This window comes from Acipenser ruthenus, chromosome 26 (genome assembly GCF_902713425.1).
Source record: "Acipenser ruthenus chromosome 26, fAciRut3.2 maternal haplotype, whole genome shotgun sequence".
In the NCBI taxonomy this organism is placed as follows: Eukaryota; Metazoa; Chordata; class Actinopteri; order Acipenseriformes; family Acipenseridae; genus Acipenser; species Acipenser ruthenus.
Genome location: NC_081214.1, coordinates 4,268,488 through 4,290,011, shown reverse-complemented (window position 1 = coordinate 4,290,011; position 21,524 = coordinate 4,268,488). Strand labels below are relative to the sequence as shown.

Genomic DNA, 21,524 nt, shown 5'->3' with positions numbered 1-21,524 from the left:
ATTATCGCTTGCACAGTGCTCCTTGGGATGTTTAAAGCTTGGGAAATCTTTTTGTATCCAAATCCGGCTTTAAACTTCTCCACAACAGTATCTCGGACCTGCCTGGTGTGTTCCTTGTTCTTCATGATGCTCTCTGCGCTTTAAACGGACCTCTGAGACTATCACAGTGCAGGTGCATTTATACGGAGACTTGATTACACACAGGTGGATTCTATTTATCATCATTAGTCATTTAGGTCAACATTGGATCATTCAGAGATCCTCACTGAACTTCTGGAGAGAGTTTGCTGCACTGAAAGTAAAGGGGCTGAATAATTTTGCACGCCCAATTTTTCAGTTTTTTATTTGTTAAAAAAGTTTGAAATATCCAATAAATTTCGTTCCACTTCATGATTGTGTCCCACTTGTTGTTGATTCTTCACAAAAAATTACAGTTTCATATCTTTATGTTTGAAGCCTGAAATGTGGCAAAAGGTCGCAAAGTTCAAGGGGGCCGAATACTTTCGCAAGGCACTGTAGCTCCAAAGATGATCTAGTATGACTGATATATATGCAACACTTCAGACCTCAAATATGTACCTCTTATTACAAGTCCCATCTTAATCTTTGAAATTCTATGTGAAGCTCTTTAAAGAAGTAACAGTGAAAACCCACCCCTGCTCTCAAAGCAAACCTGATTCCCAGCCACGTCTGGGTAATCTTTCTTCTCCCATCTTCTTGTACTTATGATTAACTGATGTCGTGCAGCAGGTCTCTTGAGGTCAGTAATTACTATTTGTCTGCCACTGTACAAAGTACGTATATTGGGATTTTTATCTACACGGTTTCATTAATTAGGGCCCATGGCTACTTAAGCAGTTTGGAAATGCTGGTTTTACAAAGTTCAAAAATCTGTCCTAAAACAGTCTGCATTTCCTTGTAGCAGGACACAGATTGTTTTCAAAAGTATGACTTTTTATTCCAGCCACATTCAGTGAGCACATTGCTGTGGGTGGAGAGATGGTTGCAGCAGCTCTCTCTGTTGGTTAACAGGGTTTTCAAAAGTCCTTTGCCCAGTTTTGGAACAACAGTATATTATGACAATGACAGTCATTTTGTACACTCAACCTTAGAACGTTGATGGACTAAATTATCTTTGACACTGGTCTGCTTTTCTATCCCTGTTAAACAAAAACACACACAACAGACTAATTAAAACCGTATTGATGTGCCAGAGAGAGAAATGCCAAGATATCTGGCTTTAGTAAAGAAACCCCTGAGGTGCCTATTGATTTAAATTGCAAGAGGGAGGGTACATTAACCTAGATTTGTACTGTGAACATCATAGCAGTGTGGGTGAATGGGCCTCCTTTATTGTTGAGTCTGAGCCTGAATCTGAAATCAAATGCGTTTTCTTTGTTACCTTCTTTTAAACCAAAGCCATGGTCCTGCAGTGTTTACCCAGAGCCATTCGCAAATTCAGGAAAGCAATCTTGTAAATCACTTGCTGTTTTGTTTTAGTTTCTCCAGGTACGCTGTTGCAACTCAGCGGTGGCTCTCGATCTGTAACTGAAGGCACATTTTGTGGGGCGTGAAAGCCTATCAGTAGCACAGCATGGATCAATAAAAGGCTATTATTTAGTCTTTGAACCACTAATAGGATGACTTCTGCGAGGGAACGAGTAATTGCTTTTCTTGTCTGCCAGTATTTTCTAAGTTGTGTTTAAGACATCACCCAAGATGATTGTAGTAAAACTAATGGCAGGCATGGTAAACCACACAAACCCATTAAATAGGAGAAAGTCTTAGGAGCAGCTCAAGGCAAATCAAGTCACTTGCTGTCTTTTCAGAGAAGGACTGAAGTATCAGTGTTGGGACATTCAGTCCAGTGTAGCTGATCTCATGAGTTTCCCTCAATTTAGGCAGGACAGCACATTAAACTAGAACTACATGTATCCACTTAGGAGTCAGAGAATTCCAAATGTTAGCCGTGATGAACTGCTGAGCTATCAGTGTCAAAGGGTTAAAAAATAAAAACAATTGTAGTTCAAATTGAAAAGTAGCACATTAGGCCACAACACTACGAGGCCCTCTGGGAATTGTGAGCCGATAAAAAGCAGTACGGTCACATGTCCGCCATGATCAATCTCTTCAGCAACGTTAGTTTATTATTGACCTGTATCTTTCTAAACAAGGAATGTTGGGGAGCTCCTTAATAAAAGCTGAATCTCAAAACAGTAATTGTGTGAATTTAGTAATTGTTACAGCTGTGTATAATGGTATTTAAAACAGGATTCACTCATCCGCCTTTTTACATCTCCGCCCTTACTCTGGTCCCACCGCAGTCGGATAGGCAACGGATTACTGTATTAGTAACTAGGCAACACTTGCTTGTAAAACACTGCTTTTATCAGTCAAAGGGATTATTAAAACACAATTACCTTCAGAATAAATGAACAGTGCGCCTTTCAACTGTGACACAACCGCCTGGGAAATGAGCATCAATGTGGAAGGCTGCTCACCCTCCCCCCCCCCCCCCCCCGGGCCTTCATATCTGCATCCTCCACATGCTCTTTGCCTTGCCCAGCGTTACCATTCAAATCCTTTGAATTAATCAGAACAGAATGAACAAACAGAAACAGATACACATGCACAAGCTCCTTTATTCACTGTTAAAACCTGTTCCTAGTTGACACATTGTAACATTATCAAAAAACACAAGAAAAAGACAAAAAAAGTATTTATAAAAAAACACATATGGGAGTTTCTTCAGCAGTATCAGTGAGCTCACTTTTCCCCTAAAGCTAAACAGTGTGTGTTTATTTAAAATGACCTCCCCTCCTGTCTCCATGCAGTTTTAATACAGGTCTGCAGTAAACAGATCTCAAATTCTGCTCCATATACTAATGGAACCTCGCAGATTAAGGCAGGTATTGCAGCTCACACAATGGAGACTTTCTTTTTATTTTATTGTATTTTTTAAACAGGTGATCCTAATGGATGTGATCTGCAGCATTGATACCGTTTTAGTTTTCTAGCTCGCATCCACTTCTGTACTAATAAAAGCCGTTCAAATAAATGCAGCCCTGTACTCTCTCTTCACCTGACATTAACCAAAGAACACCCAACAAAGATGGATCAATTACTCCCGTTTCAAAATCAAGGGGTCTTACATCTCTTAATAGGGTGGGATTCAGCAGGGATGCTGTAATTAAGCAGACTGACTAAATGGCCATTTCAAGAGGCTGATGTGCAATGGTACCATCCATGAGCATCCCTTTCTTAAGTATTCAAGTGCTAGCAGCTTCCGTACAATTTAATACGATAACTGCACCTGAACCTCACGCTGGGTTAATCAGCTCATTAAAGATCTCTTTAGAAGCGTTCATTGCAGCAAGGTTGTCAACAGCAGATGATCAAACCGGGTTGCAATGTTGAAACTAGTTTACACTCTAGCAACCCGAGTTTGAATTGAGCTCTGGTGGTGGTAGAATAGATGAGAGTGAGTTTCAGAGAATGGTTACGTAATGCAGTTGGAAATGTGTCAGAAATTACCTGAAGTGGAACTGTATATTCGTAGTCCTTTCCACACTGATGTGGCACTAAATGACGTTCCTGTCTCCTCCGAAAATAAAAACAGCAGAAACAAATTATTTAGATCGAGCATATCTGGACGGTGAAATGAAGCAATTCTAATGTTTTTTAAAAAAAAAAGCAACAAATGCAACAAAACTAAACGGGGGAATGAAAGCTTGTGGGCTCCAAAAAATACACTCAGATTGAATTTCACTATCCAAAACATTAAATGAACAGAAACAGCACTGTACAACCAAAGAGATGCACTGGCCATAAGTCCAGGTTGGAAACTGCATAGTACTGTCTAGCTAAGACAATAAAAGGTGACTATATCTCTAACAAGTTTCCCTATAAAAAGTTAAAAATACAGATTACATTTTGAGGGAACATCTTGCCTTTAGTGGATTTGGTCTCCATTGCAAGGTCACTGAGGACTGAATTTCTGAAGCAAAGAATCAGGTTCCAAAGCAAAATAATTGTTCTCAAATCATCATTGCGGTGCCGTGAACTGTTGCTAAAACCCACCGGACTGTTGAGCAGTTCAAAACAAAAGAGAACCTGGAATAGCAGCTCCCTTGTTTGCAAATAGCTGCTGCAATATCCACACCTGCTTGCAACATTTCCAAACTGCATCAGAAAAATGCCTTGAGCAAAATGTGAATATCGTTATCCATTCATAACCACATCCTAAAGCTAATTTAGTGTTGGTATAACAACTGTTCAATATCATGCAATAAAACCAGAGACATAAAAAAATGTGTGTTTTTGTGGACAGCTTAAATTCTGTTTGCAGCAGAGAGGCAGATCAACAAAGTGGACATCAGCAGCCGGAGATGTCCTTTGATTTGTTTTTCCGATGGAAGCGGGTATCTGCTGGATCGAAGCCCCTCCCCTTGGCACCGAACAATGCCCACTGCGGAGTCCTGGCCATGTAGTCTGCTGCAGAGAAGACCCTGGCACCCTCGCTCTCCTCATACTCCTTCATCAGCTCCTGGAACCTCTCGTAGTCTATCCATGTTCTCCACTCGCCATCCACTTTAAACTACAAGAAAACAGAACAAGTAACACACGCATTTTAATGTTTGGTGAATTAAACGACATTCAAATGGCAAGAACTGAAGTTGAGCCTCAAAAGCTTTTATATAAAACAAACATCCAAACAATAAAACTTTTAAAAAACAATACTTTCAGTGTGCTGTAAAAAAAAAAAAAAAAACACTGAATCATTTACTGTAATGATTTTTATGATTGTACATTTTTTCCTGGATGTAAGTGCCAATACAGCTACAGAGTAAGAACTATGAACAGTACAAGCTCTATGAACAGATTACTGGTCCCTGGTGTCAGGGGCTCCTAAAAGAAACAATCTGCAATTAAAAGAAAATAATGCTTCAGCACAAAACCTATACCTCTCCAAGTCTCCATTCTTTGATTTCCAGCAACTACCAGAGAATGACAAGGAGGCACAGACTTCACTAGGCTCCGTCTAGATGAAATAGACCGCTAAACGCTGTTGATGTTTAAAATCGCAATTTAGATGAAGTAAATTGATTAGCCAGACTCTCCATTTATTGCCAATCCTTTAGGCTTTTAAACATAATTTTACTTCTAATGAAAACAGCCATTAAAGCAGGGATGGAGAAGTAACAAGCTCAGGTGTGTTTTACTAAACTCACAGGAATGGATTAAACTGCTGTGCAACGGGAGTCTTACTTCCATCCCTTTAAAGTGCTCTATAGCAAGGTCTGCATCCACTGATATCTCAATGCTGGCTTTTAATTTATCCGAACATGCATTATAAATAACAGGTGGCTGGATCATGGAAAAGTTTGCCATCATGACTTGTATTCAAAGTATGTGGAGTAACTTGTATCCATTCTACATGCAGTAGTTTCAAGCAATTCACTATATCCCTGTAGTCTGGATTATGCAATACCTTCAATGTAAGCTAAACCAACCATAAAAAAAAAAGACCATGTCTACCGCTACTTCGAGGTACAGTACCCACAACCAAGGCAGCCTGGAAGTCTGATGGACTAGGAAGGCGGAGAGCGGTACTGGCAACCCTTCGAATCAGACAGTCCACGCTCCAGCTAGTTCTCTAAAACACTGCTCTGGGCTCTGCTCCCATTTCTTAAGCAATTTATCAATGCTGGTGTGAAAACTAAAGCTGCCACAACTCCAGAAGTGTGAGAGAATTACCTGTGTAAACATTATGGAATGCTCACTTCACACTGCAGCAGAGCAGAAACCTGCTATGGCACTCTCTCTGCTTCAGTATGCTGAAGTCCTGACAAAGTTAAGCTAGTGCAGTCTGTAATCCATACAACATTAACAATAAATGCAACTCGTTGGTACCACTTTTCAACCTGCCTTGCATTGATAAAGATCTGTTTTAGACAAGACTGAGCTCCTCAAAGCAAAGACGTATTGCCCTCTTAATACACTTGTGAAAAGACATGGAGATAAACACATTAGTTGCATTGATTATATTTCGCTCACAATTTGCATGCAACAGAGGCGTGATCTATCAACAATGACACAGCATAAGCAGAGCAGGCTTCATCTCTGCACTGGAAGAAAAGATTCCGGCATCCATTTTTTTTTTCCAAGCCTAATCTCAATTCCTCCCTATTGTATTTCATTTTATGACAGCCTTCACACCACTAATATGATTGGCCCAATAAATTAGTGCCTTTTATAATGTCACTTCCTGGCCACAACCCCTTCCACTTTAATTCACTACAGTTTCAGGTTTCAATAAATAAAGCAAAACGTTTTCCTTTTTTAAAAGAACAACAGCATTAACTAATGAAAGCAGCTTTAGTGCAGACAGTACCCCTTTGTCTGTACAGTGCAGCCACTGCCTGCCTCTGAGGACTGACAAAAATCAATGCACTTCCACAGGGACTACAACTGCAGGTCATTGAGTTATGAGCCTCAAGCAAGTTTAATCAGTTCCAAACTGTGCACAAAAAGGTGAGAGCAAATGCTCTATCCAACATCTGAAATCATAGCTGCAATTAGGAGGGAGTCATTTCAGCGTCCTTATGCTACCTGCAATCTGCTGCAAACCAGGGCTAACATGACTTCACTTGGAATTGGACAAGCTCACAGTATATATAGCGAGCCGATATTAAGGAGCAAGAAGCATCAAATGTCACTTAACTGCTTTTTTCACATCATCTTTAGTGGTGTTTGCAATCGTTCCGAGTGTATCCGGGTTACATTGCTCCAATATTCAGTATCATTTGATTCAAACCAATGCAAGATCCTCACAAACCATAAAACTTTTAATTAAAAAAAAAAAAAAAAAAGAAAAAGCTGTTTGGGATTACTTTAGCATTAGGTCTAGCGGAAATTTTCTTTGTAAACAGAATTGTTTACACCTTGATGTCATGTAACCCTCTCGCTATAATTGTCAGCTTGCAGGCTGCAAAATATGTTCATGTGGCCTTGAAGAAGTTGACATTTATGTCATATGTATTCCATTTTAGTGTCCAAGATATACAAAAACATCCCCATTGGCCAATGACTGGTAAAGGCACCTGGGGTCTATGTTGCTGTAGAAACTTTTGGGTATGGGTAAAATCAGTGTTCCCTGAAAGATTAATTTAATAATACAGTTAAATAACCCAGGATGTGCAACAGACTACCTGAAAGTAAAACAGTATGCTTTTGCTGTAACATGTGCTTCTTTCAAAACTTGTCACAACTACATAGAGAATGGAAGACCACGACAGGGAAAGTTGGTGGAATTATTTCATGAGCTGCACCCCTTTAAAATGGACCTGAATGTGTTAATGAATGACAAGTATGCAAAAGCTACAGTGTTCTGCAATAGTCAACCTTTTGTAGCTTTAAACACGCTGGCCTTTAAACCCCACTGGTGTCCTTGTAAAACCACACCAGAAAGATTTAAGCTCCTTGGAGCTTTTGAAAGCCCAATATCTGGTTGTGATATAATACAATGTGTATAAAAGGAGGGATCATGAAGATCAAAGCACAGGAGAACCCATAAGTTACTTGGATGTTGCTGTGGTGGGTGTAAAAAAAAAAAAAAAAAAACAAGCTTAAAAAGATTACCAGGTACGCACAGCACAGCGCTTCCATACCCTGTGTAAATTAAACCAGGGGAGCAATGACCAGACAGGGGAAGAAAGCCAGGACTCCCGAAGGAAGGAAGGAAGACAAACCAATAAGATGAAATATTGACAGTGTACCAGAGTTGAGCCCGTCTATGACAGATCACAGTGTACTAAAATGGACAATAGCTTTGTAATACTTTTGACAGGAAACACAGAACTCCAGCTGAAGGCATTTTTTTTTTATCATTTCTTTCAGGACAAAAGCTACTGCAAAATGTGTTTGAGAGAACAGCATTAATCAGAGTCACAAACACGTTCCTATAGAAAAAGAATGGAACCCTTGGCTGCCGTGTAATAAAATAAAAGAAATTTCAGCTGCATCAAATACATTCACTGGAGATGGAAGTGTGTCCTTGTGACCTGTTCTGTAGGGCTCTCAGGTGGCAGAATTATGACTTTTCAGGTAATACAGTAGCTGCAATACTTAAATTAAATACAGCAAGATAAAGTTAACTCATTTTTCTTTGTCCAATAAATTGAGTTCCTGCTGGTCTACTGGCCAACATTTATTAACAGTTATTTTTCAATTTCCTCTGCAATCACCTATAATGGGATCATATGGTACATATTATAAAATATTTCTACCCCTGACTTATTTTAAAAGCAGCATACTTCTCCTTTGATCTTTTCACATTTTGTAAAGTTGTGCATGCTTTGCAGCACTTTTAGTCCCATAGGAACACACCTTTTTAAAAACAACTCCTAGCAGTAAGTTATTATAACACAGCACATTGCGCGAGTGCAACAATTCTGTTGAGCAAATACTTTAAAACTGTACAGGGTGGGTGTGCACTCTGAGGCTAAGCCGCTTTGATGGGAATTTCTCTCAGAATGAAAATCCTCAGTGGCCAGTAACCTGACATCCTGTTCTTGAGGGCAGTCAGACAAAGCCAGAGACAATGTACCAATTCCATCTCCACCTACAGCTACTGTTAAAGCAGTCACACCTGAGTGAGGCGGGGGTCTACGGACAATCTGTAATTCACTGGAGACATCATTAGCAGTCTAGGCACCTTCATCTGCTGAGAGCTGGTTATTCCCTGCCAGTCAGTAATTGCTATTCTACATGAAAAATGAATTGGGCAACAGTAACAAAATAAGCAAATTCAGGGCAGATTATTGTGACTGGGTGGGCACCAGTTGCTTGGTAGATTCTTGCATCAATAGTCCAGATACACTATTCCCAGTTAGAGGGTACTTCAATATGTTCAGTCCCAAGCCACATCAGTACAGGACAATTAAGACTGCCACTATTAAGATCATTTAAACTAGGGGTTTGAAGAACGCCTATATCTTGAACATTGCATGCCATGTCTGTTTAATGCATTGCTGACTTTCAAAGTGTGCAAAAACGCAAGCTGGCCCTGCCAAAGCTTTAAAATCCATTACTTCAACAAGACTGGTCACCGCTTTTATTGCACTTATAGTAGTTTGGATCTTCACTTGTTTTTGTGGCAATACAAACCAATGTTTTATTTTCATGTATTTAAATACAGTGCAACAGAAAATTGATTAAAATCAATTGAAAATACCCCCAGAACTGCCCCCCTTAGAGATTTGCATTATAAATGAGACCAGAGTTACAAATCCTGTTCTATGCCACAGAACTGTGTAATTATTTAAAATGATTAATTTATCTGCCGTCTAGAACCGATGGCTCAATTAAGCATAATTCATTAATAATTTAAGTAGTTTTGGTTCCCACGCATTAAATCGAACATCAGTAAGTGTTCAATATACAAACTCAACAACAGTCCTTCGAGAAGGAAACGGATTATATTATTACAAGAGCTCTAGAAATGCTGCTTCATCCCCCTGGATGGTTTTAGATGGGAGGGTGTTCTGTGAGTATTGTATTGAGCCACGTATTGAAGTGGTTTATTTGTATGTATTTGAATACGTAACAGTATGAGGGGTTTTAGAGAGAGCTCTTACCTTCTTGTGCGCAATCAGGAGGCAGTTTGAGTGCTCGTGCTCGGAGGCGATCTCGTAGTCGGGTAGCTGGTCAGCAAGCTGTTGTACAAAGTGGATGACCTCCTCGTGCCACGGGACATTAGCCATGGTCAAGCTACTGGCTGAACTTTCACCACAGTAAGTTACACCCTAGTGAAAGGGAAATGAAATGGCATTAGAACTCACTTTAAATGCTTATTATGTTACTTTGTACTGTTACCAACTAACTTATGCAGTATATTCTACTGCTGGGGTCAACTATATACATCAGTGCTTAGAAATTATGGTGATTGGTTAAAACATCCTCACACCACCGGGCAATAGTCTCAGTCTGTCATGTGATTGGTTTACATCACTGCCCCTTTTCAAAGGAATGCCTTCCACCTCCTCTCCTAAACAACAAGATAAAATGGCTGAATGAAAAAACTGCTGAACGTCGATTCTGTGACCTAACGGAAAATTATTTACAAAACACCCTACAAAAAAAAAGAAAAAAAACCCTGCGGTATGAACTTCAAAAATATTGTACTGTAAAGCCATAAATATTTGCAACCAAAATATCTGGCGAATCACACCCCCCTCACTGGAGCAGGACAGCTGTAAGGCACAGCAGAAGCACATGTACAATGCAACACTGTAAAAATACTAAATACTATTCCATTTGAAATAATGCTGTATGAATGATAAAGTATGTGTTTGTGGAAGTGTGTCCTTTAATCCATGGTCTAACAAACGATGAGCAATTAGTTGAAAATGTTTTGCTAACAACTCAATTAAAAGATCCTTTTATAATTCATAATGAATTAGGTGAAAAAAAAAGTGGTAATGCAACACATAACGAATGCAAAAACACAAACCCTCCAAAACCGTATGTGATATTAATATGGCAAACTGCTTACAGTAATGTCAATAATTATTAACAGCTTTAGTAAAATGCATCAGTGATGCATTTGAATGGATTCCTACACGTACAGTTTAATCCTTTCCCAATATTTTATGAAAATTTACATTTTGGCACAGCACTGTAAATATTTAATGTGGTAACGTTTGTGCATCACATCAGAGATTTTCACGGTAGTTTAAATAATGAAATGTTATTTTAAGCATAGCCATATTCTGAATGTGTAACAAACCCTCTTGCAAGAACATTATCCTGGAGCACTTCTCGTAAGCCTTGGGATTGTCTATGGCCACTAAATAAAATATTCACCAGTCCAAGCATTCGAATTTGAAATGAATTGCTGTATAGTTCGGTAAAGACCCAGGGACATGTAACATGCATGTATAAATACTCTTTCGAAAGATAAAATAGGTGTATTCAATTGATCTAAGCAGTGATGGATCTAAATACCAACTAATAAATCACTGGATCGGTGATTTCAAAGAGGATTACATCCTGTAATAAACAGGAATGCATGGTTACAGGATCGGGTTACACAGCCTTGGTACACAAACTATTCTCAGTGTGTAGATGTAGACAGTCACGAGCATGGAAAGAAAACAGCTAGCATCTTTTTATTACAGTGCCGAACAGTGCTCCAGAATTGAGGAGTAGGGGCACAGGGTTCCCTCACCCCAGCCCAGGTGAATTAGCAGCACCCAAACAGCAGTCTCTTTACAAATCAATGAGGCCAGCAGAACGGCTGCATTCAATTTCCAACATCAAATATAAAAGTTAATTATGATGTTGCGTTCCAATTTCAACAGACCTTTAGTTAAAGCTTTAGAAAATGCATCACACAGCTAGGACTTATTTGTGGCTTGTTCACCGTTCAAGCGCTCCATCTTCACGTCAGCCGTTGCAACAGCAACATACTTACTAATTAGCCAGAAATAATGACCTCGTCAATAACCGCCACGGTGGCTGGATAAACTGGTGTGCCAGTGCATTAACCCGGTGAATCTAAAGCAGGCACAGTGGTTTTAGCATTCAAATGCTGCAGGCTATGGGGCAATGGGAAATGCAGTTTTTCCCTTGGGAGGCAATAACCAGTTGAGGCACTGTGATGGAATTGTCCAAAATGTGCACTCAAGCTCAGATGCCCTGCATAGTGATCTCAACACAACAGCATTTCATGACGTCTTGTCAATGCAAAAAAACATCAATACACGGTACATTTAAAAAAAAAACAATTGGGAAAGGGGAAAGACAAGGCTAAATAAATAGGTTTTCAATTGCAAGTTACTCATTAGTATGGGGATCACGTTGCTGATCTTTCTCACCCATCCAACAAAAAATTCCTGCAAAAATATTTAATTATAAAGAACTTCTAAAAGACAAACCGATTGTGCGTGAAGAGATGCCTTCAGTGAAGCACGGTTTTCAAAATGTTAAGAAAATAAAAAGAGGAGTACTGCCGGTTACAGGACAGGGTTTCTCAATATTGCCAACTGCTGCCAGCAAAAAGGTTAGCATTTCACAAGCAGGGGTGACCTAGATAGACTGAAAGCCATATGCTTGCCCTTTCTTATTGGAGTTCTCAGGATGAACACTTAAGCGTGGCGCACTGGGGAAACAAGGCCAGGCACAAATAAAGCATTTTGGTATACAACAAGGTGTGCTGGCTTCTAATCAATACCCACTGGCTTCTGATTCTATAGTTTGATGGATGTAGAACATTTGTGTCCCCCCCACCTTTTAATTTGGTGAAGGAATTAAAAGGTAACCAATCGCCTGTAAAGATTAGAGACTGCATCAGAGGAACTCTCCTGTCGAACATTCTTTCAATCCACAATCTCCATTACAACTGCACTGCTTTCTCTAAGGCTTGAGATCGCCATTACAAACTGGGGATGAAGAATGAATTTACAGTTTTTAAGTATAAAAAGAGTTACATACAGGTTATTCCCCAACAGTAATTCTCCCAAGCTTGATAGACTACTCCTTATGTTTGATAGATTAAAGGTTAGTTTGAGGTTACACTTTTCTGTTTATTGATCAGTTTATTACCATCCAGCTAAGACTGGGTTGAGACCTATGAAGAACCAGAGGTCCAGTCGGGATGGGTCATTAAATTAACACTAAAATTACTTGGCACCGAATTCATATTTGCAGTTATGAATCAAGTCCCATTTTATAACGCAATGGATTTTAGCCATAAACATCGTAGAACTGCATTCATCGGCACTGCGGTGATGCGATGTGGACTATGCAATCTGTTGTCCTTTTTCCTTGTCCTTTTTCAGCTGAGACACTATGCCCTACAGATAATGTTTCATAGTAACCTACGTTTTCAACATACCTGATTACACAGCTTGCCTTTGTAGGTAATATTGACTGTGTTATTGATGGATATATACTGGTAACCCCTTCTCTCTCATTTCTAATATAGACGTATGACATCGAAGAAAAAATGAATAGGAGAAAGAGTGCTCACTCAGCGCCTATCAAAAGCACCACAGGAATAAATGATAATATGTTGTTTTTATCCTTTGCAGAGGACACGAGACAGACAGACAAGTTGATCTAGGAGGTTTCTGCAAACACTAAGACTGTGAATAGCTGCATTGTTGGCAGACTTTCTCCATGTCTGACATACACATGGCGTTAGAAAAACGAGCAGAAAGGATCCACTTTGCAGCCAACATGCATTACGGTAATTGCGAAACATTTGTTGAGTCTTCCTAAGTGAATTCATTTTTTAAAACCAAAATCAAGTCCCCTCGTCGTCGGACACCATTTATTAGATTAAACTATACAAACACTAGCAGTCAGGATCTCTTTGGGTGTAAGTGGAAATAGTTTTTTGGTTTCCTGAAGAACAGACTTTTAAGGAAAGCTATTGCTTGTGTTGAACAGTAAAATAAACTCTTCAAGTTAAGATGCAACACATTTAAGGTAACCCAAAATGCTTAATAGCAAACTGTATTAAGTCACAACTCAATCTGCAAATCTGGAATGAGGGAAAACTACGTCCAATCTATTTGGCTGCACACCAACACCTGAACACAGCCCCCAATGCGTCAGTACAGTAAAGATGTGTTTTAAGCATCTACGTGTAAACCCTTATTACACCTAGTAGAGAGTCAGGAATCTTGTGTGTCATTCTTGAATGACATTCAAATAAAAGGATAGCCTTCTCATTCCAATACTCACGATTCAGTACTGCCATGCATGTCAATAGTGACATGTCACAACCTCTGTAACAACTGATGAATGTAATTGCAACAACAAGAAAAGCAGTCTATTCAACAGTTCTGAACTGGAACTTTACGCCTACCTTGTGTTAAAAAAATAAATAAAAAACCCTTGCTGACAGCTTCAGTGACATGGGTACTACTATTTAAACTGCTTCACAATGAGAATTAACAGCAGTGAGAGATCTGTGCGTCACAGGCTTAATATTAGATCTATATTGTATAAACAGGCCTTACAACATAATACCCTAAACTAGGGAATAATATTTACTTGCTAAATTAACTCAAAAATGTTGGAAGAAATTCAAACAAAGGCTGAACATCCCCACTGCATCTTCAGACGTTTATTACATCTCTCTGATCCGATAGCTGATCTCGTTTTTATCTCATCGACTGCAAAGGCATTTACGCCTGCAATAAATTCATAACCAACCACAGCACACACACATCTAATCTCTCTATTAGAAATCAAAGACAGATAAACATTTGTATGACATCCAAAAGGGTCTATATATTAAAAAGTTTCTGGCGAAACAGTGGAATCTTCGATTGAATCAGTGTGACAGAGAGCGAATGAATCCGAGTCAACAGTCTCCCTCCCGACCTGTGAGGGCACGGTATAACAGAACAGTGTGCCCCGGACTGGATGGTTTGACAGTTCATTCCAGGGTCAGTCGGAAGTCAGCCATCCAAAAAGGGGGCGAAGCCACAATACTAGAAGTCAGCGCCTTACTGCGGTGTGTCTGTCACAGATTGGAGGAGACATGATTGCACTCACTACCAAAGGGGGTGTGACTGAAGGTATATCAGGGGATGTAGTCGAGCGATCTGTTCCTTGTGTTATGGTTATGCAAAGACATACGAGGAAAAACTTGTGTACTAACCGTGAGTGTGCGAGTTGTTTGCTTTGTCCTGTTGCATGTGTCATTGTTAGACGGCTAAACTATCCAGGAGCTGTTGCTAAGGGGCCAGTTTCCAAACCTGGGCTTCACATCCCTCCTGTGCACATTCCCTGTATCTCACCATCTACACTAAGAGCACTTACTGTGGACGTGTGACCGTGTTTTGTGTGTGTGTGTGTGTGTGTGTATTATATACCGTGTTGTATTATTTCGGGACCGAACCCATTGTTTTGCACGGAGCGATACACATTGCTGTGTAGAGCCCATGCTTATTATTTAAGGGATCTCGGCACGCAACCCAGCCAAATAAAGAGCTGTTTTACCGTGAACTGTCTTATGTCTGTTTATCCTGAGCACCATATCACCACTGCACCTGCGCACTACAAACCACTTTGCTACAATCAGGCTTTTTAAAAATGCTACTAAAATTAAATAATAACCCCATGCGAGTCTATCATAAGAAGAAACTTACTGTGAATTTTGTTAAGTTCGCATAAATGATTTGAAAAGACTATAATATTTTCAAGTCTGTTTTTTTTTTTTTTTAATGCTTTCCCCACTAGCATAAAACTGCCAATCAATAAGATCTGCAAAGAAAAACAAGAGCGTGCTATTTTGGGTTTTTGTAAACCGTGTACCCCTTCGTGGCATCTGAAATTATTTGAACTACTGAGCTATTCATTTGATCGGTTTAAAATGACCACCACAATCTTGAGCATTACCAATACCTGTGTTGATCAGGTGCATTGTCTGTTTTTATTTTACTGAAGTCTGTAAATATTTCATTTTTATTTTTCAATATCAAGAGCAATACTGAAGTTTAGGTGTGTATGACTGAAAACCACTGGAAAGTGATTTGAAGTGCGAGCAACATTGACCGGTTTTTAATATGAAGTGGAGGTTCACAGGCAACCTGTGACGGGGTGCCAGCCTGCGTGAGCACATTGCAGGAACTATGCGAGGAATACAAGCCAAAACCACAGCCGCCCGCTGGAGAGAAACAATATTGGAATAGTAAACGGTAAATAATAGCAAAGTCGATGTTCTGCAGTGGTGGCAGATTACATCATGAAAAGCCCAGCTTCTCTCCCAAAAAGTGTGACATAGAAAGAGAGAGAGACAGAGACATCTAGGTAAACATTTCATAATAATTGGAACCTTTGTGGAATACGTATCATGTGATTCAAAGTAGACGACTCACTGTGACATATCACATGATCAACTATGCACTATAAAATGTAAAAGACCTACCTTAACCTCTATGAAGTCCGGTCTGCCAAGAGTTACTAGTTCTGAGTAGGCTCTCAGCTCATCAACATTCCAGGCCTTAACCAGAGTCAGTCTGTACACGGTGCGCTGTTGCTGAAATAAATAAAACATCTGATTACAACAATACAACTCAAACATTTAATTTATTTGTGTACGTTTTGCAGTGGTCTTACATTTACAGAGTAATTTCCCAGGTTGAAGAATGGCTCAGAATAAAAACAAAAATAAACGTTTTAAACAGTAGATTTCAGGAGACCAATAAAGAAATAACAGTGATAACCAAATGTATCACCTGTGTGATCTAAGGTTTTGTCTGTGGGTAATCTCGACTGCTGCTCACATGAGAAATCTCATCATTACTCAGTGCTTTCCAATAAATAACTGTTGTACCTTACACTTAGGAGGCAGAACACCCATATCTGAAGCTGTCCCTTCTCATTAAGCCTGTGATACAGACTTTCTGTATTTAAAACGCACAATTCTCACAGCTCTAGTCGTTTCCTATCAACATCCAACCAGTCTCTGCGTTCAGTCACTGACTGCTATTCCCTGCAGTCTGTCAAACAGCAGATCCCTCAGACACCCACAGGGCATACAGCCTTTCTACTGTGATTCATATCTCAGTAAACTAAAAGGGGGGGAAAAAAATGAAATTTTCTTTAATAAACTAAACCGCACTGACTGGACTTACTTCGAGCTACTAATAAATATAGCAAAAACGAACAACACACCACTTTAAAAAGGAATTCTTTAAAGTTACATTTTTAAATCTCTCTACTGTCTAAAATGATGAAAAGGGACAACACAGTGGTCAAAACTCTGCACCATTAAAGGAATTCCCATCCATTTGCTGCTCCCATCATCTTGAGTCAGGGACAGCAGTCAGTAAAACCTTGCTCGCTACACGTCTGTAATGCTTTGCTGCATTCGGGGTACACAACTCAAGAAGGGGCCGTGCAGTGGAATGGACAGCTTCTCCCCAGATACACTGATAACGGACGCGCTTCCTCCCTCGATGGAATACTCGGTTTCCACCAGGCATTTATTTGTATAACGAGCATGTTCCAAGCACCAGAAAAAAAATAAATAAATCAAACCTCTCAGATGGAGCATCTCATTTTTAGGAGAGGTCCTGAGGCCCAGGTAGCTAAACGAAGATGAACCCCTAGTCGCATCAATCAGCAGACGCTGTGTGCAGTTAATGAAAGCACAGACATAATCAAATTCCTTCCAAAACAAACACATTAAAACATGAACACACAGCAGCTGTGCAGTGCATCTATGCTATTACGGCAAGTGCATTTTGGCATTTAGCAGGAGATGGAAGGTGAACATTTCTGCTGAGATTCTGGCCGTCAGTGGTGATGAAGCAATCCCTGGAGGAAACTGTTCAGCAGCAGCTAATGAGCTTGTGCAACAGAAATGAGGCAACGAAGGGTCAGTATTTCTACACGCTCCGTCCACTGGATACAGCCCACTGAGAACAAAGTACTGTCTGATCATGTCTGAGTACCTTCTCAGGACACAAGACTGATGCAGTAGTGTGATGACTTCTCACAAAACCAGAGACCGATCCATTTCTACAGGTATCTATTGTTGCATCCCAAAAACAATCACTTTGTTACAATGTTTTACTGAAGTTACAATTGAACTAGGTATACACAAAGACTAGACCGTGTGCATCATTTATACACACCTGCCATGTATGGCACAGATATGCCAAGTGAAAACAGGAAAATAAACCCTCATCCGTTCCGTGTTATACACTGCAAAACACAGCCTTAGAATGCGTAAGACAAATGACAAGACCGACGTAGCGGGAAGCACAAATCCATAGAGACTGATTTTAATCTAAAAGTGGCGCCCCATCAGGCTGACCTCCTGAGCGCTTTTTCAGAATGAAACCGGTGGAACAAATATACAGTTATCTCCCCCTCCCCGTAGCTGAATGATTCATTGCCAGAATGCAAATGAAAAACAACTGCAGGCTTAAAAAAAAAAAAAAAAAAGTCCTTGCAGGTGAAGAAGCGGAGAAAGGAAGATGAATTCTTGGAACCGGGTCCTGCTGTGTCACAAGGCTATTGGAGCAGCCTCCCGCTAGTCTGCAGGAGAGCTGAGCCCGTGCACAGCGATTAGTTCAGGGAGCGGTGGGGAGAGAGGATTACTGAATGGAGAAGGGAATATGTTCGCTGATTTTTAGGACTGCTACTGTTGTAGAGGCTCTCATTTCACTACAGGCTACAGCTGTGCAGTATGCGGTGTGAGGAGAAACAGGGTAAATGCCAGCGTGAAGGATATTTTCTGCAGGCAGTTGGTTAAGGTGGAGTTCTTCTAGATATTACTGTGGGGGGTACAGACAGCGCTAGAGCAAAGATCACAGTTAAACCGAGCCATTTGTTAATTGCCTATTCCTGGCTTCTTGTTTTTGTTATTTGTTTAATAAAGCATTAAGCATGCAATTTGTTTTCTTGTAGATCTGGTTCCTAGGGCACATCACAGATCCACATGAGTTCTAAACAACACTGAACACTTGCATTGGTGTAGAACAGCTTCTATATGCAATGTCCAACTAATGCCATGGTCATAGAGACTACAGGAATCATGGTAAACTAATTATTGTATTGCTTTTTGTTTGTTTATGGGGCCATAAATACAACCTACTTTACTAACCAACTTATTAAAAAAAGTTTTTGTTATAAAAATGGCCTGGTCAAAAGCTTCCTCAAATGTACGCATCACTATGCAGCATGCTGTCATTTGGTACTAGACTGGTACGATTTCCAGCTTTGACCTTTCAAAAGTGTGCTTCTGAAACAGAAACACGTTAACTGGACGGCCAGCAGGGATCAGGACCAGCGTTTTCCGGTTGCCGGGATAGATTCTTACAAGAGAGATTCTAGAGAGAGGTCAGGGGAAAAAAAAAATAAACTTAACAGACACACGAGTGACCCTGAACTCCGTTTACTGTGGCGTGATCTATAGATGTTTAAAAAAGTAACAAAATGTCCATTCAAAGTTTGATCAAATACAGGTAAGCCAAGATAAAGCCTTAAATCACAGGTACAAGTACGTAAATATGAGCTGCAATCTAGAATTGTCTACATCAAGTCCCCCCCCCCCCCCCCCCCCCAAAGGAATCTAGGTAAAAATACTAACTATGAAATACACAGCTTTTGTTTTAGTAACTAATGAAATTCACCCCTAGACGTGTCTATCCGTAAAAACAGCCTGCAATGATTATTTTATGTACCATTAGGCAGGGAAAGTGAAGTGCAGGTGAGCAGAAATGTGGAAAGGTATGGAACACAAAAACAGAACGAGGAACCCGTCAGCGAGTACAGGAAGGAGGGCGGGACCGAGAGAATGAGCTGGGATGAGAAGGGACAGCAGGAGAGCGATCGGATAAGGAGGCCCGGCGCTGTCAACCCAGCAGGGTCCAGCTCTCCTCTGCAGGATCTAGGAAAGCAGGCACAATTAGCGGATGCATCCAGAGCGCACTTAATATGAAAAACGTCCCCCTGACTGATATAAGCGATTCCGATTTAACCTAAAACGCAATTGCACTTGTAATAAAAAAAATAAAAACAGACAGCTTTAAATACAGCAAGACCCCCAAGCGTCTAAAGACCATACACAACAGCATATTGCATAGTGTGGTTTGAGATGGTATCTTATATCTTGGTTCACTTGAGTTTAATCACTGCAGAATCCAGCTGCAGTCAAGACAAAAATACACTTACCTCTGACCTTAATATGAAAGATTTTGAGTCAAGGAAGAAGTGGGATGCATCACTCTTCTGTGAACACAAGGTGCCTAAATGGATTACTATTCTCCTTGAAATAACTTTTCCCCTAATCAGACAAGCTCTAGCAGTTTGTTCTAGTCAGCTGTCATTCACTGATTTTCTCGAGGAGACTGTAAAGAAAATCACCCGGCCTTCCATACCCACTGATTACACATCACAAGGTGCTGACAGCACAGTCTGCCCTGGCAAGCAGCATCTTATCTCTATATAACTGTGCCATCAATCAAACGTTCCACACGCTTTCTCCGCATGGCTGAAAGTTTTAGAATGAGTGGACAAACACATCAAAGCTGCTTCAGGTAGCTGTCTTTTAAGCATATTTAACCAGAATGCCATCACTTCAGCTTGCTTGGTGTTGGTTACTTCTAATAATGAGTGCATTAACAATTGATATTTTCTGTATATATATTTTCTTCCTATATCTGTGTATTTTTTTATGTAAAATAAATTGTGTAAGACACTGAATTACAAAAAAAAAAGTCTGTAAAATCTGAGAATTTCCGTCAACAGGAATGTACAGTTCAGATTCTGCCGCTTGATATTTCAGGGCAAGATAAAACTGAAGAGCAAACCAGTTTGGATGGGAAACCAAAACATTTCATTCAAACAAAACACTTTCTTACTTTACCTTGAAAGACGATCTTAGGCCATTCACACTATAGAATTAGCTAATTTTGATTCATAAAGTCGAATGAAACCTGCTGAATAATGTTACGTTAACACATTGAATTACACACCGCTTTGTAGTTTTCCCATACACTTACCGAAAAACTGACAAATTGAAAAATGTGACATTTCTAAATCTAAAGTTAAACACTGCACTACTATTATGGCTTTCGGTAAACTTTTGCAATCTCTTTTTGTAGTTTCTTTGATTACATGATGTTAAATAAAAGATCTAAATTCTGTTCATATAGTTTATTTTTTTATGAGGTCAGTTCTAAAATTCTAGGTGATGCAAAACTTTTGGCCATAGCTGTATATTGCTTCATAGCGGCAGACAGATTCTTTTGCGTTTTGCTAGGCACTGACAATGGTATTAGGATTTAAAAAAAATATTTCTCTGTATATGCATGCTCAAGAAGGGACCAATATACGTTTCAGACTTTGGATTTTGTCTGATTTTATTGAACAGCTAGAAGAATATCTAAATTATGAATAGACAGTGCTCTCTGTGGAGCGAGAGGAATGCAAATCGCCTTCGGCAGTATCCTCTGTTGGGTCCTCTCACAGCTTCAGAATTCATCCATTTTTTTTTCATTGTCGTGTGAAGCAGTTATCAGAAGGTCTTCGGGCTGTCAGGCCATTTGAATGACCTCAGTTTTATTTTTTTATTAAGCATCTGACAGACCTCGGGCTGTGCAGAGATTGATGAACACAGGTTGATTTGCGAGCGTGAAAATCAGTTATTGTGAGCCAAGAAATGCAATAATAAAACACGGTGCCCATTTGGTCTAGACAGCAAGCAATACAGTGGCTGTTCCTTCAATTTGTTTTGTTGTAATGGAGGCATGCACTGTGGATGCAAAAATGACTTAGAACAGGGCTAACTAAGATGCAGTGCATAGCAGACATTACTGTGAGCTTCATTAGACTTGGTACACTGCAGAGGTAGGGCAGCAGTGTGCAGTAGTGGTTAGGGCTTTGGACTCTTGACCGGAGGGTCGTGGGTTCAATCCCCCTGGTGGGGGACGTTGCTGCTGTACCCTTGAGCAAGGTACTTTACCTAGATTGCTCCAATAAAAACCCAACTG

At 40.0% G+C, this 21,524-nt stretch overlaps 1 protein-coding gene across 3 annotated transcripts in view; it reads right to left on the bottom strand.

Moving 5' to 3' along the window:
* Positions 1-2,624: 2,624 nt before the first annotated feature.
* The window catches only part of LOC117963254 (S-adenosyl-L-methionine-dependent tRNA 4-demethylwyosine synthase TYW1-like), a 57,803-nt gene continuing 38,903 nt past the window's right edge, over positions 2,625-21,524 (bottom strand). For all 3 annotated transcript variants that reach the window (XM_059001437.1, XM_059001438.1, XM_059001439.1), the window contains 3 exons: positions 15,947-16,057; positions 9,639-9,806; positions 2,625-4,597 (listed from right to left, as the gene is read on the bottom strand). In XM_059001437.1, the coding sequence (XP_058857420.1) occupies positions 4,376-4,597; positions 9,639-9,806; positions 15,947-16,057 (501 nt within the window). In that variant the 3' untranslated portion in view covers positions 2,625-4,375. The remainder of the gene's footprint in view (positions 4,598-9,638; positions 9,807-15,946; positions 16,058-21,524) is intronic.